At 43.7% G+C, this 17,530-nt stretch overlaps 1 protein-coding gene across 1 annotated transcript in view; it reads right to left on the bottom strand.

Moving 5' to 3' along the window:
* shank2b (SH3 and multiple ankyrin repeat domains 2b) overlaps positions 1–17,530 on the bottom strand; it is a 127,250-nt gene that overhangs the window by 90,120 nt on the left and 19,600 nt on the right. The window contains exons 8-10 of the mRNA XM_042323342.1: positions 17,428–17,505; positions 14,626–14,692; positions 3,698–4,013 (exon numbers count right to left, since the gene is read on the bottom strand). Coding sequence (XP_042179276.1) covers positions 3,698–4,013; positions 14,626–14,692; positions 17,428–17,505 — 461 coding nt within the window. The remainder of the gene's footprint in view (positions 1–3,697; positions 4,014–14,625; positions 14,693–17,427; positions 17,506–17,530) is intronic.

Raw genomic sequence — 17,530 nt, 5'->3', positions numbered from 1 at the left:
GGTGGTGACCACAGACCACTTCTCAGTTCCTATGCTTCCTGGCTGATGTTTTGGTCACTTTTGAATGCTGGCGGTGCTTTCACTCTAGTGGTAGCATGAGACGGAGTCTACAACCCACACAAGTGGCTCAGGTAGTGCAGCTCATCCAGGATCGCACATCAATGTGAGCTGTGGCAAGAAGGTTTGCTGTCTCTGTCAGCGTAGTGTCCAGAGCATGGAGGCGCTACCAGGAGACAGGCCAGTACATCAGGAGACGTGGAGGAGGCTGTAGGAGGGCAACAACCCAGCAGCAGGACCGCTACCTCCGCCTTTGTGCAAGGAGGAGCAGGAGGAGCACTGCCAGAGCCCTGCAAAATGACCTCCAGCAGGCCACAAATGTGCATGTGTCTGCTCAAACGGTCAGAAACAGACTCCATGAGGGTGGTATGAGGGCCCGACGTCCACAGGTGGGGGTTGTGCTTACAGCCCAACACCGTGCAGGACGTTTGGCATTTGCCAGAGAACACCAAGATTGGCAAATTCGCTACTGGCGCCCTGTGCTCTTCACAGATGAAAGCATGTTCACACTGAGCACATGTGACAGACGTGACCGAGTCTGGAGACGCCGTGGAGAACGTTCTGCTGCCTGCAACATCCTCCAGCATGACCGGTTTGGCGGTGGGTCAGTCATGGTGTGGGGTGGCATTTCTTTGGGGGGCCTCCATGTGCTCGCCAGAGGTAGCCTGACTGCCATTAGGTACCGAGATGAGATCCTCAGACCCCTTGTGAGACCATATGCTGGTGCGGTTGGCCCTGGGTTCCTCCTAATGCAAGACAATGCTAGACCTCATGTGGCTGGAGTGTGTCAGCGGTTCCTGCAAGAGGAAGGCATTGATGCTGTGGACTGGCCCGCCCATTCCCCAGGCCTGAATCCAATTGAGCACATCTGGGACATCATGTCTCGCTCCATCCACCAATGCCACGTTGCACCACAGACTGTCCAGGAGTTGGCGGATGCTTTAGTCCAGGTCTGGGAGGAGATCCCTCAGGAGACCATCCGCCACCTCATCAGGAGCATGCCCAGGCATTGTAGGGAGGTCATACAGGCACGTGGAGGCCACACACACACTACTGAGCCTCATTTTGACTTGTTTTAAGGACATTACATCAAATTTGGATCAGCTTGTAGTGCGGTTTTCCACTTTAATTTTGAGTGTGACTCCAAATCCAGACCTCCATGGGTTGATAAATTTGATTTCCATTGATAATATTTGTGTGATTTTGTTGTCAGCACATTCAACTATGTAAAGAAAAAAGTATTTAATAAGAATATTTCATTCATTCAGATCTAGGATGTGTTATTTTAGTGTTCCCTTTATTTTTTTGAACAGTGTATATATATATATGGGGAAGGGGCCCCCTTCCCCATAGGGCTCTGGTCAAAAGTAGTGCACTATGTAGGGAATAGGATGGCATTTGGGATGGAGCCATGCACAAACCCACCCCTCATACCCTGAACCAAAGACAGTGATTACATAAGGATGTTAAATTTGGAAGAGGCAGTCGTGGGCTGAGGTATTTATGCAAAACAAGAACAGGAAGAAAATAGGTCCTCCAACAGCAGCATCAGCCAATGGTTGTGTCTGAATATTGTCACAATGTGTCTATTTCTGATCTACTGCTATGCTGAGGCAAAAACAGATGAGTGTTCATGTAACACTCACTGTCATGGTATATAATTGCTTCTTTTAAGGTATCATGTCAGGATATATCAGCGTTTCAATGAAACTATAACAGGCACCGAGTGGCTCAGTTAGTAGAGCATTGGCACTTGCAACGCCAGGGTTGTGGGTTCAATTTCCCCCGGGGACCAGTATGAAAAATGTATGCACTCACTACTATAAATTGCTCTGGATAAGATTGTTGGCTAAAATGACTAAATCAAAAACAGAAGGAATGGCCTATATGTGTGAGCTATTTGTCATTGCTCTTTCTAGGTACAGTATATAAACCAAGATAGAGTGTCTACTACCATACCAAGTAAAGCAATAATCTAGGTGAATTATGTAATACAGTTAAAATAGCAGGCTCTAACCCTGAACAGTTATTAAGCACAAGTACTGTCTACGCCTTAGAACTAAATACAGAAAATAGTGTGTTTTATATTGGCCTCTGAATCACCGTTGTCCACACGGACAACAGGAGCGTAATAGCAAACAGCAATTATCAGATCACATCCGAAACACACTACAGCTGTTAGCGCTTTGCTTTGGTCCGCAGTTGGAGGACATCATCTAACACACCGTGGAGTAAGCTAGTTAGCTGCTAAAACACATATGCACCATATGGCAGTAATGGCCATAGCAACCACTCCAGTAACTAGGGAGGAACTAACGGGGTCCCATTTGAACCGCTCTACTCCAGTAACGGTGCCAGTAATAATGTATTCATACACCAGTAGGCCTGCTGACCTGGCTGAGAGGAGGCCGAGTGAAGGCAATCACAACAACTCATTATGCATCCTGAACACGGGCTGAACACGGGGAAGCTGAAAGGGAGAAAAAAAAGGTACAATTTCCATAAGATAATTTATTGTGTGACATCTGTCATATTCAGATTCAATTTAGATGAATTTCCGTTTTCCTTTTATGCGAGCAGTGAGTAATTGGCGTGGCCCACTTACTGAGCCTGCTCTGTTCTCCACAGACCCCCTGCTATGGTGAAGAGGTTCACACGCTCGCAACCAAACACACGTCGTCATTGACGTGGACCAAAAATGGTCTCAACCCAAATCTGGTGCTATATCCATGGTGACAATGACAGATGTGAAGTAGGAGGGTGGGGGGTATATGTGATGAGACCGTGATCCAGGGTATATCTGGGGTAGGGGGGGTTGGAGTGTCAAATTAAGTAAACCAACCGAAAGCAGTTTGCTGAAGTAGGACTGGGGTATTGTTCAGGAAGAGTAACAGTTGTCGCGATTGGCATTGGGAATCCGTACACATTAACCAAGTCGCCGTGGGACAGCTGTACTGCCAAACCTCTCCTCTGTCTGCCTGTAATTCCTCTCACCTTATTCCCTGTATAGTGTACTACTTTTGAGCAGGGCCTCACTCATCCCAACTGAACAAACCCTTCCCTCCCCTGTCTGCAACAGAAACCCCCACTCCAACATTGCCACATTCATAAGAGTGACTGATTGGACCGATGGTGGAGCACATCTAGAATCTCTACTCCCCAAGATGCAGTGAACACCAGGGACTGTTTTTGGGCCAACATCCACACACATCCATGAACACACATCCACACTCTCCTGAGAGACTGATCAGACCTACAGTGAGCGCCACACATCTACCATCTCTATTCCCCAGGCTGCCATGTGCACCAGGGACTCATTTGGGACATATTTTCTGGGCCAAAATCCTTCTTTGTAACTGCACTCTGTTTGTAGAGGTTCTGTAAACTACCAAGGGCACTAATTGGAAAGTCACACCCTATAGCAGTCGCACCCTAAAGTTGGTGACATGGTTTAACTAAAAGGAGGTCTAGTAAGCCTGGGCAGCCCCATAACAAATCAGAGCCCACCCATAAGTATTGGAATATCAATATGGGCCGGGCCCCCCCCTAAAAAAATCCACGATTTAACTCTGGGCACCTGCAAAGAAGTTGGGAGCCCTCAAGAGCCAATGTATAACTCAAACCCTGGTTGGTGACTAACCTGGGCTGTCGCTGAGGGGTCTGTCTCCGTGCTTCCTCCCCCAGGCGCCCCAGGGAAGGTGAGCGGGGAGGGCGGGGAGCCCCCTTCCCCATGGTCCTGACTGTTCCATTGGGGCTGGGCATCTGCTGCTGCTGGGGCCGGCGGGGGGAGAGGCTACGCAGGGGAGAGTGGCTCGGGGACGGCAGGGGTGATCGGTTGTTCACGTTCAGGTTGTTGTCGCTGTTGGAGCGCAAGAGCGTCGGCCGTGGTGCAGCGAGGGTGCTCCGTGGGGCTTGCTTGCGCCGGGCAGGTTGGGCCGGCGCCTCACGGAAAGGCACTAGAGGGAGGGAGGGAGGGAGGGAGGGAGGGAGGGAGGGAGGGAGGGAGGGAGGGAGGGAGGGAGGGAGGGAGGGAGGGAGGGAGGGAGGGAGGGAGGGAGGGAGGGAGGGAGGGAGGGAGGGAGGGAGGGAGGGAGGGAGGGAGGGAGGGAGGGAGGGAGAAATTAGACCAAGTTTCATTATGGTAGAGTATTACGTCAGATTCTTCATTGTTCCTTTGAAACTCAAATAGAAGCAGGTCAGTAAGCAGAATACTCCACACACACACACACACACACACACACACACACACACACACACACGCACACAAACACGCACACGCCTTCAATTAACAACCTTGAGGCATTAAGCATCTTGAGCCTCAATAAAGATGCAAGGAGAGCTCCAAAGGCGCTGGGCTCACGGCCTCAGAACAGCCAGCATGGCTGGCTGGCTGTGGAGAGGACTCTATTCAACACCAGCTATAATAGGAGCCTTGGTGGAATTCCCCTGTGTTTGAAGCAGCGCACACAGCTGAAGCATGATTAATGATGATGTTTATTTCTCCGCTGCCTTCTAAACACCAAGGAGGAAGAGGAGGCTTATATACAGCATCCACATGATTTCACCCTGCAAAGACAGGCCACTTAGTGAGAGAGAAAACACTGCTTTGTAAAACAGCCAAAATCACAGTACACCGTCCTAGGAAAAGGGTCATCTATTTAAAACATTTCCAAAAGACGTCTTACAAAAAAAGAAGTCTACGCATTCCCCCCGAGGAAGATTCAAATCCTGATTGCACAATGTAAAGCCGTGCCAGTGAACCTCCAAAACTCTGTGAAAATTATCCACAATAAAGTGTATGCCCGTGAGGCATAAAGAGAGGAAAGGTAAGGGAAAGGAAAAACGCCCAACCCACCACTACCTGAACAAGACAGATCCCCACACCCTCTTCACCTCTCTCCCAATAACCGGTGATATCTGAATGGCCTATCATCAACGGAAGAGGCAAAGCGAATAAAGTTATGGCGATATGCTTGGATCTGCTTTAACAAAGTGACATATCCTAACAAATGCATTCTCTGTATGTGTCTGTATGACAGTTCAATTTAACTCCATCTCTTCTGCAAGAATGGTCCGATTACATTTACAATGTCGCAAAAAGTCTGTTCACTTTGCAGAGTCAGATATTGTGAGTTGTCGACATTGATCATCATTCGTCAAATCAACCTACAGTGCCAACAACCTAGGTTGCACTCTACAGTATATCCGGTAAACAGACATTACTTTCCCAGGCTGTGTTCTTTGAAAACCGTAGAGCCAAAATAGTTAGCATCCTCTTGAGACTTTTTGAAGGGGTTATGAAAGCAGCCATCAATATTTATATTAGCAAAACAAGTTATACAACAGTGACTATTAGTGATTCAACAATTGCCTTAGTTAATGAACAGTTGCTATTAAACTACATGCCCATTTTTTGTTAAGCTAGAACTACCATATCAATTAAAAGGCGTACCACAACTACAGTCTAGAACTCATTTTCTCAGATCCTGTATGTCACACAAACTTTCAATCACAAACTCAAAACATTGAAAGCCATCAAAATCCTCCAAAATCAACTACAACAGCTCACCTTCTTTCTTCAAGGCATTCAGAAAAGACTTCATTTCCCCTCTTTTCCTTATTGCTTAAATATTCATGGGAATGTGGAGAAAGAGTGAATGTGAAATGTATCCGAGTTTTGTAGCGCGAAAAAGCAGCAGCGAATAGCTCCAGTGGTATAGCGAGTCACAATGGGAGGGAGAGAGATTGACTGGGCAGGGAGGAAGGCAGGGATGGAGCCAGGCAGGCAGGCACGCTGGTGACAGAGAGAGCCCACCCCACATGATTCCGCTTGTCACTGACTATGAGGATGGGTGCACAATGCACCAGATCCACACATATCCCTTTCCCCCTCTCTCTCTCACACACACACACACACACACACACACACACACACAATCTCGCTCTCTCTGACACACACTCACTCTCTCTCTCTCTCTGACACACACACTCACTCTCTCTCACAGACACACTCACTCTCTCTCACAGACACACACTCACTCACTCTCTCTCACAGACACACACTCACTCACTTTCTCACAGACACACTCTCACTTTCTCACAGACACACTCTCGCTCTCGCTCTCTCTTTCAGACACACACTTTTCTCTCACAGACACACTCTCGCTCTCTCTCACAGACACACTCTCGCTCTCTCTCACAGCTTCACCCAGGCACATAGACAAGCAGCACAGCATATCAGGCTGGACTCGAAGGAGCAAGAATATGTCCATTATTATAATCATCACGGATGGGGAGAATTAAACTAAACCACATCAACTATGATTATTATCATTAGCACTGCCAGCTGTATCAACTAGAGTAAGGGCTGTATTAACTAAAACTACTTCATTAACAAGTTAATGATTTTGCCATAGATGACAGGACAGGCACATTTTCAATATGTGACTGTCAAACATGGCGAAGAGATGCAATCGCTTGCAATCCCATAGCACCCAAATGAGACATGCAATGTTCAGTGGGAGATGGGATTTTAACCCTTGCTTTCGCGGGAACAGCTGTATCGGAAACAAACCCTTTGTGTTGCTAGGCAACCTTAGTGAGGAAGTCTAAATTTGTCACTTGCAAGTTGCTTGTTGGTTGTGAAAGGATCTGACTCCTTATGTATATTATGGTGTGGTTCCACAGCCCATGCAACCAATCATTGACAGCACAAGACACATTCCAAATCCAATGGGAATGTGATGGAAATTAAGAATTGTTCTGATATTATAAAATGTTATAATGTCAGACTCAGCACCTCTTCAGAATACCTTTGGGACTTTCATTGGGGAAACAACATAATGAATTCAGAGCCTGGCATTTGGAAATACTCCTACCATCAACATTGCTCTAAATGTATCTCAAACCATTGGTGTGGTCATTGGTTGCCTAGCTAAATAAATATATAGGAATCAGTCCATTTAATGCAACATTTTCACTTACTCTGATGGTTCAGGAAATGATAATGATGGCTCTATCCCGTGCCGGAAAATGTGCTGTCTATGACGGATTTTAAAGCATTATGACATCAAACCAGTTTCAAATCTAACATCTAAATGACTGTAGGCTATAGGGGAACTGTGGATGGGGGAATCCCTATGGATCACGTCTTCGCATCTACGGGATACGGATTGTAAGATACAGCGCCTTGCAAAAGTATTCACCCTCTTGGCGGTTCCCCCATTTTGATGCATTGCAACCTGTAATTTAAATGGATTTTTATTTGGATTTCATGTAATGGACACACACAAAATAGCCCAAATTGGTGAAGTGAAATGGAAAAAGAAAAAGGAGGTGCGTGTATACAGTTGAGGTCGTAAGTTTACATACACTTAGGTTGGAGTGATTAAAACTTGTTTTTTTCAACACCCCACAAATTTCTTGTTAACAAACAATAGTTTTGGCAAGTTGGTTAGGACATCCACTATGTGCATGACACAAGTAATTTTTCCAACAGTTGTTTACAGACAGATTATTTCACGGTATCACAATTCCAGTGGGTCAGAAGTTTACACACACTAAGTTGACTGTGCCTTTAAACAGCTTGGAGAATTCCAGAAAATTATGTCATGGCTTTAGAAGCTTCTGATAGGCTAATTTACATTATTTGAGTCAATTGGAGGTGTACCTGTGGATGTTTTTCAAGGCCTACCTTCAAACTCAGTGCCTCTTTGCTTGACATCATGGGAAAATCAAAAGAAATCAGCCAAGACCTCAGAAAAAAATAGTTGACCTCCACAAGTCTGGTTCATTCTTGGGAGCAATTTACAAACACATAAAGGTACCACATTCATCTGTACAAACAATAGTACGCAAGAATAAACACCATGGGACCACGCAGCCGTCATACCGCACAGGAAGTAGACGCGTTCTGTGTCCAAGAGATGAATGTACTTGGTGGGAAAAGTGCAAATAAATCCCAGAACAACAGTAAAGGACCTTGTTGAAGATGCTGGAGGAAACAGGTACAAAAGTGTCTATATCCACAGTAAAACGAGTCCTATACCGCTCAGCAAAGAAAAAGCCACTGCTCAAAAACCGCCATAAAAAAGCCAGCCTATGGTTTGCAACTGCACATGGGGACAAAGATCATACTTTTTGGAGAAATGTCCTCTGGTCTGATGAAACAAAAATAGAACTGTTTGGCCTTAATGACCATCGTTATGTTAAGAGGAAAAAGGGGGTGGCTTGCAAGCCGAAGAACACCATCCCAACCGTGAAGCACGGGGGTGGCAACATCATGTTGTGGGGGGTGCTTTGCTGCAGGAGGGATTGGTGCACTTCACAAAATAGATGGCATCTTGAGGTGGGGAAATTATGTGGATATATTGAAGCAACATCTTAAGACAGTTAAAGCTTGATCGCAAATGGGTCTTCCAAATGGACAATAACCCCAAGCATACTTCCAAAGTTGTGGCAAAATGGTTTAAGGACAACAAAGTCAAGGTATTGGAGTGGCCATCATAAAGCCCTGACCTCAATCGTATAGAAAATGTGTGGGCAGATTTGAAAAAGCGTGTGCGAGCAATGAGGCCTACAAACCTGACTCAGTCAGGAGGAATGGGCCAAAATTCACCCAACTTATTGTGGGAAGCTTGTGGAAGGCTACTCAAAAAGTTTGACCCAAATAAAACAATTAAAAGGCAATGCTACCAAATACTAATTGAGTGAATGTAAACTTCTGACCCACTGGGAATGTGATGAAAGAAATACAAGCTGAAATAAATCATTATCTTTACTAATATTCTGACATTTCACATTTTTTAAATAAAGTGGTGTCCTAACGGACCAAAGACAGGAAATTCTTTTGAGGATTAAATGTCAGGAATTGTGAAAAACTGAGTTTAAATGTATTTTGCTAAGGTGTATGTAAACTTCCGACTTCAACTGTATGTATCCACCCCCTTTGCTATGAAGCTCCTAAATAAGATCTGGTGCCAATTACCTTCAGAAGTCACATAATTAGTTAAATAAAGTCAACCTGTGTGCAATCTAAGTGTCACATGATCTGTCACATGATCTCAGTATATATACACCTGTTCTGAAAGGCCCCAGAGTCTGCAACACCACAAAGCAAGGGGTACCACCAAGCAAGCGGCACTATGAAGACCAAGGAGCTCTCCAAACAGGTCAGGGACAAAGTTGTGGAGAAGTAAAGATCAGGGTTGGGTTCTAAAAAAATATTCTAAACTTTGAACATCCCACGGAGCACCATTAAATCCATTATTAAAAATGGAAAGAATATGGCACCAGAACAAACCTGCCAAGAGAGGGCCGCTAACCAAAACTCATGGACCAGGCAAGGAGGCCATTAATCAGAGAGGCAACAAAGAGACCAAAGATAACCCTGAAGGAGCTGAAAAGCTCCACAGTGGAGATTGGAGTATCTGTCCATAGGACCACTTTAGGCCATTCACTCCACAGAGCTGGGCTTTCCGGAAGAGTGGCCAGGAATATAAGCAAACATGTTTGGTGTTCGCCAAAAGGCATGTGGGAGACTCCCCAAACATATGGAAGAAGGTACTCTGGTCAGAGACAAAAATTTTGCTTTTTGGCCATCAAGGAAAACTCTATGTCTGGCGCAAACCGAACACCTCTCATCGACCCGAGAACCTCATCACCACAGTGAATCATGGTGGTGGCAGCATCATGCTGTGGGGATGTTTTTCATTGGCAGGTACTGGGAAACTGATCCGAATTGAAGGAATGATGGATGGCACTAAGTACAGGGAAATTCTTGAGGGAAACCTGTTTCAGTCTTCCAGAGATTTGAGACTGGGACGGAGGTTCACCTTCCAGCGGGACAATGAGCCTAAGCATACTGTTAAAGCAACACTCGAGTGGTTTAAGGGGAAACATTTAAATGTCTTGGAATGGCCTCGTCAAAACCCAGACCTCAATCCAATTGAGAATCTGTGGTATGACTTAAAGATGGCTGTACACCAGCGGAACCCATCCAACTTGAAGGAGCTGGAGCAGTTTTGCCTTGAAGAATGGACACAAATCCCAGTGGCTAGATGTGCCAAGCTTATAGAGACATACCCCAAGAGACTTGCAGCTGTAATTGCTGCAAAAGGTGGCTCTACAAAGTATTGACTTTTTTTGGGGGGGGGGGGTAGTTATGTACGCTCAAGTTTTCAGTTTTTTTGTCTTATTTCTTGTTTGTTTTACAATAAAACATGTTTTGCATCCTCAAAGTGGTTGGCATGTTGTATAAATCAAATGATACAAACACCCCAAAAATCAATTTGAATTCCAGGTTATAAGGCAACAAAATAGAAAAAATGCCAATGGGGTAAATACTTTCACAAGCCACTGTAGCAACCTGACAACCACCAACCACCACTCTTCTCTCCAAAGAATAACATGAACTCTTCAAAACCTAAACGTTTGCATTAAAACATCAACCACTCAATCAATCAAACACAACACAAATTAATGAGCAGCTTGTGCTGGAATAGATCAATCGCAAAGAGTGTAAAATACTGAGGAACCATCGTTTGAGCATCACAAACCCTGAATGATGGATCCATAGATATAGGAAATTAGATAGAACACTTCTGGCATCACATGAATCACCACATAGATCAGTGATACAGTAGACCATAAAATGACGCAAGGCACAGGACATTGATGTAAACAACACTAATGAGTTAAAAATGTTTTAGGAAAACTAACCATCAATGCATAGATGTATACTATATAAAGAGGCTACCTCCCTTACCATGAGTCTCCCATCATCATCATCATCGAGGAACCGAAGATTCAGATCCCCTAAGCCTATTATCACATGGATCTGGGAACCATGGCAACCACTGGTATGTGACAATGATTTACATAGTTGACTGTTGAACAAGGCAGATACTATAGGTTTTCATGTCATGACTGTACGCAGAGGTGTCATGCCCATAAGGGGCACAAGGGCACATGCCCCCTCAGATTTTTTAATTAAATTAAATAAATTACAAAACTAAATTTTTAAGCTGACGTTTTATCATAATTATTTAAAAAAAGATGTGTAAGCTGTATTTTGCGGAGGGCGCACACTGACTGGAAAGAGTACCCCGCCTATTTGCCCTAGTAAGTAGGTCCTTCGAAGGTGCACCACAGAGCAAAGATATGTTAGGCAGGACTCTAGATACTACCTACACACTCACACATATTACACTGACATTCCAACACACACACACACACACACACACACACACACACACACACACACACACACACACACACACTTTCACACTCTCTTCACATATGCTCCTGCTACTCTGTTTATTATCTATCCTGATTACCTAGTCACTTTTACCCCTACCTACATGTACATACTACCTCAACTACCTCGTACCCCTGCACATTCACTCGGTACCGGTACTGCTGGTATATAGCCTCTTTAATGTTCTTTTATTGTGTTACTATAGTTTTTGTATTTTTTTGCTATTTATTTTCATTTTAATTTGATCAAGCTAGGTAGCATATTGATTCCTTCTTGATGAATAAATCAAATTCAAATGTTTTGTTGTTTCTCTGTAATACTAGCCACCTAGCAATTTTATGAAGTTGGCTTTAGCTAGCCAGCTAGATAGGTTCCAAATCTCCCAACCTCATGGCTAGCTACCAAGCCATTTCAGGCTATCAATCAAGTTAGAGTAAGTTGTCAAACTATCTTAGCTGGCATGCCAACTGGCAAGGTTGCTAGACTTTAGAAAATACTCAAATTGCTTTAATTATTGTGTTACGATAGTATATACCAGTGTGGCAGTTGTACTAAAACCCTAAAAGGCATAAAGGTTCATACCCTTTCCTGCAGTCAAATGACCAAATCTCCCTCTATTGGCCTCATGGGTGGAATGTTATTAATATTTTTCATATTTAAAAAAAAATATATATTCCAAAAATCTGTTTTTTTCTATGCCAACTGATTTAGTTATATTTCATTCTTCTGTGTTGTATATAAAGTGTACTATTGGGATGCAAACATTTGATACATTTCAACTCTATAGCTGACATGGTACAGGTGTCTTCTTTTTTTAAGCTCATAATCGTGTGTGAGGTGTATACGTTTGTTTAAGACTACTAAGAAACACTCTGTGTGACCCTGGTTTAGCCCACTCCAGTAATAGGTTAGAGAATCAATGTGCAACACCCCCCCCCCCTCCCTGGCCATATACTTCATGCCCCATCTAAAATAATGGGTGCATGACACCCCTGTCTGTAGGCATGCTGTTGTACTATATCGTACAGAGTAGTTATAAATGAACATGTACTGAGGTCCACTATTACAAAGACTTTTCAGTTTGACTGTTTAGATCAGATAGAAGATGTTCAGCAATTTACAAAAGAAGGTTACAAAACATTAAGAAGCGATGACGGAATGGAAGACAGAGAACAAAAATACTCTTGGGAGGTTGCAAATGCATGACAAAATGAGTTAGTGTAAGTGTCAGTGCCTATTTGGAGAGGAAAAGACAGAAATGCTCCGGCAATTGCACAGTAAGATTGCTGGCAGTAGCATTATGTTGACAGCATGCCAGAAGGCCGAGGAGAGTTCATAATGTCAAAACCCTGGCCTAAGGACATAGGAAAGACCTGACTCCAGCAGTTACAAAGTGACAAGCAAAGAAAGATTAGAGAGAATCCCCATCACCAGCAACCTGGCAGCTTCTATAGGGCACCTGGCAGCTTCATTAAATAATACCCGCCAAACACCAGTCTCAACGTCAACAGTGAAGAGGCGACTCCGGAATGCTGGCCTTCTAGGCAGAGTTGCACAGGAAAAGCCATATCTCATACTGGCTAATTAAAAAAGAAAAGATTAAGGTGGGCAAAAGAACACAGACACTGGACAGAGGAACTCTGCCTAGAAGGCCAGCATCCCGGAGTTGCCTCTTCACTGTTGACATTGAGACTGGTGTTTTGCGGGCACTATTTAATGAAGCTGCCAGTTGAGGACTTGTGAGGTATTTGTTTCTCAAACTAGACACTAATGTACTTGTCCTCTTGCTCAGTTGTGCATCAGGCCTCCCACTCCTCTTTCACTTCTGGTTAGAGCCAGTCTGCGCTGTTCTGTGAAGGGAGTAGTAAACAGCGTTGTACGAGATCTTCGGTTTCTTGGCAAATTCTCACATGGAATAGCCTTAATGTCTCAGAACAAGAATAGACTGACGAGTTTCAGAAGAAAGTTAATTGTTTCCGGCCATTTTGAGCATGTAATCGAACCCACAAACGCTGATGCTCCAGATACTCAACTAGTCTAAAGAAGGCCAGTTTTATTGCTTCTTTAATCAGAACAGTTTTCAGCTGTGCTAACATAATTCCAAAAGGGCTTTCTAATGATCAATTAGCCTTTCAAAATGATGAACTTGGATTAGCTAACACAACGTGCCATTATAACACAGGAGTGATGGTTGCTGATAACGGGCCTCTGTAGATATTCCATTAAAAATCAGCCATTTCTAGCTACAATAGTCATTTACAACATTAACAATGTCTACACTGTATTTCTGATCTTTTTTATTTAATTTTAAAGGACAAAAAAATGAGCTTTTCTTTCATAACACAGACATTTCTAAGTGACCCCAAACTTTTGAACGGTAGTGTACACTCTTAGAAAAAAGTGCTCAAAAAGGGTTCTTTGGCTGTCCCTGTAGGAGAACCCTTTTAGGTTCCAGGTAGAACTTGAGGTGGAAAGGGTTTTTACATGGAACCAAAAATGGTTCTACCTGGAACAAATAGGGTTCTACCTGGAACCAAATTGGGTTCTTCAATGGGTTCTCCTATGAGGACAGATGAAGAACCCTTTTAGATAACACCTTTTCTTCTAAGAGTGTCATGTGAGGATAAGAGAGGATGGATGTGCCCTTTGTGAAGAATAGAGGGAGATTGTCCCATTCATATCACAGACAACCACTGGAACACTGTTCTTAGTTCTCAAAGGCATGCTGTCTTTTTAGGGGTATTCTATAGTGTACTACATACAGTACACATTATACAGCAAAGTAACCTATTATAAAGACTACACTTTATACGTGTGTGTGTGTGTGTTCATACATGTGTTCATGCGCACATGCGTGTGTGTATGTGTGCATGCAGGATGTGTGTGACGCGTATGTGTTCTCATCCCAGTCGCTCTACTCTGCACTATGTAGGTCAGCTCCACTGTGTACTGTGGCTAAGTGTGGAAGTAGATGTGGGATTGGAGCAGAAAACAGACTGTCTATAGGTGAGAGGAACCACAGTGCAGGTCCATCAAACAGTAAACAGCAGGGCCCATTCAGAGAGGAAGATCTTTGGTCAACAACATACAACATTTATAAAGAAGCACATGAATTGGACATGACTTGAATCCCATTCAATACAACAGATTTGCTTGCAACCATTTCCTAGCCTGGTCAACCATACTGGCTGCTGCGCTCAATGGTTTACCAGTCTCACCATTTCCTATATTAGAACAAGAACGTATTTTCTTCTTCTCTTAAAATACACCCAGTTTAGACACACATATAAGTGTTTAGTTCAGTAACTTACCAATATCAGTCTCTTTGTGATTCTTGATGAATTCTGCCAATTCAAAGTTCCCCGCGATGATGGCCACCTGGAACAGAATGATAGATTTGTCTTTTAGCGTTTATCACAGTACCATTTTTAAATTACGCAAAATGGCTGACCTATGGTATTCATAATTCAAAATGCCTGACTACCTGCTCTGATGGCATCCCACATGTGGTACCTCAGTTATTTGCCCGAAAACAACTTAATACCCATTGTCGAAGGACTCACTTTTATGAAATGCAACCTGAAATGATTATAGCTACTAATAATAACACAACAAACAGCAGCCCGCTAAGTGTTGTACTGTCGTGGGTGGCGGACAGCCGAGCTACAGCCACAGTGGGTGAGTCAACACATATCCAGCCAGTAGACCCTACCGGCTCAGGCCACCTTTAGCTCGTCTTACATAAGTCAGGTCAGTGGAGTAGGAGAAACGACTTGAGGCTCTGGCTGCATCAAAGCAGGTCGACCATAGTTTTAGTCGCTGGAGACAAAAGTCCATACAAAGTCTCCACCTGAATCATACAGTACCTCTCATGAACATCCAGCTAGTTCAGTCACGGAAAAGAACAACTTGAAACGCTACTTATCATGGAAATAAATGGAAACTCATCCCTCCGTTGCAAATATGAAATTGCCTCCATATTGAAAAACAAATAGCATTTTCCATTAATGATGCATAAGTGAAAATTAGCCCAAAGTATACTTCCATTTTCAATAGCACAGCTGAAATGAGTTCAATGAACCTATCAATGTAATACAGCAATGACCTTACGGTAGCTACCGTATATTGGCTTGGAGTAGTAGGGCTGTAATTCAATGCCAGCTAGAGTGTGGAACGAGGCTGTATAATCTCCAGCTGATGGTTTCACGATGATGAGAGCCAGGAGGTCCTCTCTGGGGGTGACAACACATGTCATGACTCCTGCTTCCCAGCTCATCTTCCAGAAACAACCTTCTGCTACAGTATAACCACCATGATAGCCTGCTATAGAACCCTTTCTGCTAAAACGATTATACCCCCTCTTAACTCTGCACAGCAAAGTACACCATACGCGCTCCGCTCTCTGCTCTGCGGTCTGTTTACCTGGTCCCCAAAACCGTATGGAGGTAAGTTATGACGGCTGGGCAGAGAGGGACAGAGAGAAAAAAGACCACAGAAACGGAGAGCAGAAGGAGGGTGGGAGAGAGAGTGGGAGAGAGAGATGAGAGAGAGAGAGAGATGGAGAGGGGGGATGAGGAAGGATGTGAGGCAGGGGAGGATTACCTTGTCCCAAACCATATGGAGATAAAGTGAGGTATGACGGCAGGGTGTACTAGGAAGTGGAGCGGGATGTGATTTTAGGATGAAAGTGGGTCAGAAAAGAGGAGCAAGAAGTGAAGTGGTCCAATTTGCTCTGAATCAGTGATGCGTCCCAAATGGCACCCTGTTCCCTCTATAGTGCACAACTTTTGATCAGGGCCCATAGTGCACTATATAGGGAATAGGGTGCCATTTGGGATGCTACCCTTAATCTCAGCTCTTAAATTGTCACCATCAGTCAGCAGACGCCTGTTTAACTGGGAAGACTTAATCAGAATTTGATTGGGTGTGGTGAATGCGGTTTATGGACCCCTTCAAATTAGCTGTAATTAAGGAGTCACTGAGGCAAGAAACAATTTCAGAAGTATGAAGGGATGAATGAATAATAGAGAGAATTTGAGGACGCATCAGCGCTCGGCGGAAATGTACATTGCATAAACAGCAACACTCCACTGACTCCAACGTGATGCAAGAGAAGACAGTTTGCTTCCCCGGGGATCAGACCAAGTAATAGGAGTTCAGAGTAACTGAGGATGAGTTCAGACTGCTAAGAAAGCATGAGGAGGTAAAGAGGGGATTTGGTGAAAAATGTTCTACTTTGTACCATAAACGTACCACAATGGGTGACTCTTTCCCAGAATAAACTTGATTTGTGTTTGTGTGCTTGGTACTAATGTACTTCATGCAGTAGTTCTTATTTTGCCATGCTACTTAAATAGCAATATGTCTTAGCAGCTATATGGGCCTGCTGCCAGTAAAATAAAATAGGTCAAAACAATGTCGGTGTGAATTCACGGCTCAATTATTTGTGGGATATGGAATTACTGTATCTGCATGAAAAGTAGTACACAGTTGGTAAACAGAATAGGAATGATAAATGGGAAAAATAAAACATACAGTCAACTATAGCTAGAAAGCTATTTCGATATCCATTCGATATGTTTTACTTCAACCCCCAAAATGCATCACACCTACAGTATGACTAATTGGTTGTTTGAAATTTAAAACACCGTGGAACGCTGACACGTGCATGTAAACAACCATTAAAACATGAATAATTATCCCAGGACCACTGACTGCTTGTTCACAGCGACATAAAAGACTACCATATAAGGAACCACTGACTCATATAGTGCTTTGCTTAAATCACTAACAAACCTATTGCATTTCCCTTCTGAAACGGCAAGTGAACAAAATGAGACCGAAAACACAGACTTAATAGACTTGCCACCTGCCCGCAAAAATAGTATCACATACTACACTACTGTAACAAGCTCTCTACTGATGTAATTCGTCTGAGAAAAGAAGAGTAATGGAAACAATGGATGACCATTATATAGCATACCATATAGAAGAAGGAAGCAGTGTACTGGCCATGTGGCATGTTAGACTGGAGATTGGAATGGAGCCATCTATACTCGACAGCAAACCTTTACTGTGAGCAGTAATGGTTAGAGGTGTGAGTCAGTCCATACCTGGAATGATGTCTGGCTTCTGTAGTTCTTCACTTCCTTGTTGGCACCACGAACAAGCAGTACTCTGGCACAGTGTTCCTTGGGGAGGATAAATACAATTAAA

This window comes from Oncorhynchus tshawytscha, linkage group LG06 (assembly GCF_018296145.1).
Source record: "Oncorhynchus tshawytscha isolate Ot180627B linkage group LG06, Otsh_v2.0, whole genome shotgun sequence".
Taxonomy (NCBI): Eukaryota; Metazoa; Chordata; class Actinopteri; order Salmoniformes; family Salmonidae; genus Oncorhynchus; species Oncorhynchus tshawytscha.
This window is presented reverse-complemented; position numbering and strand designations above follow the sequence as displayed.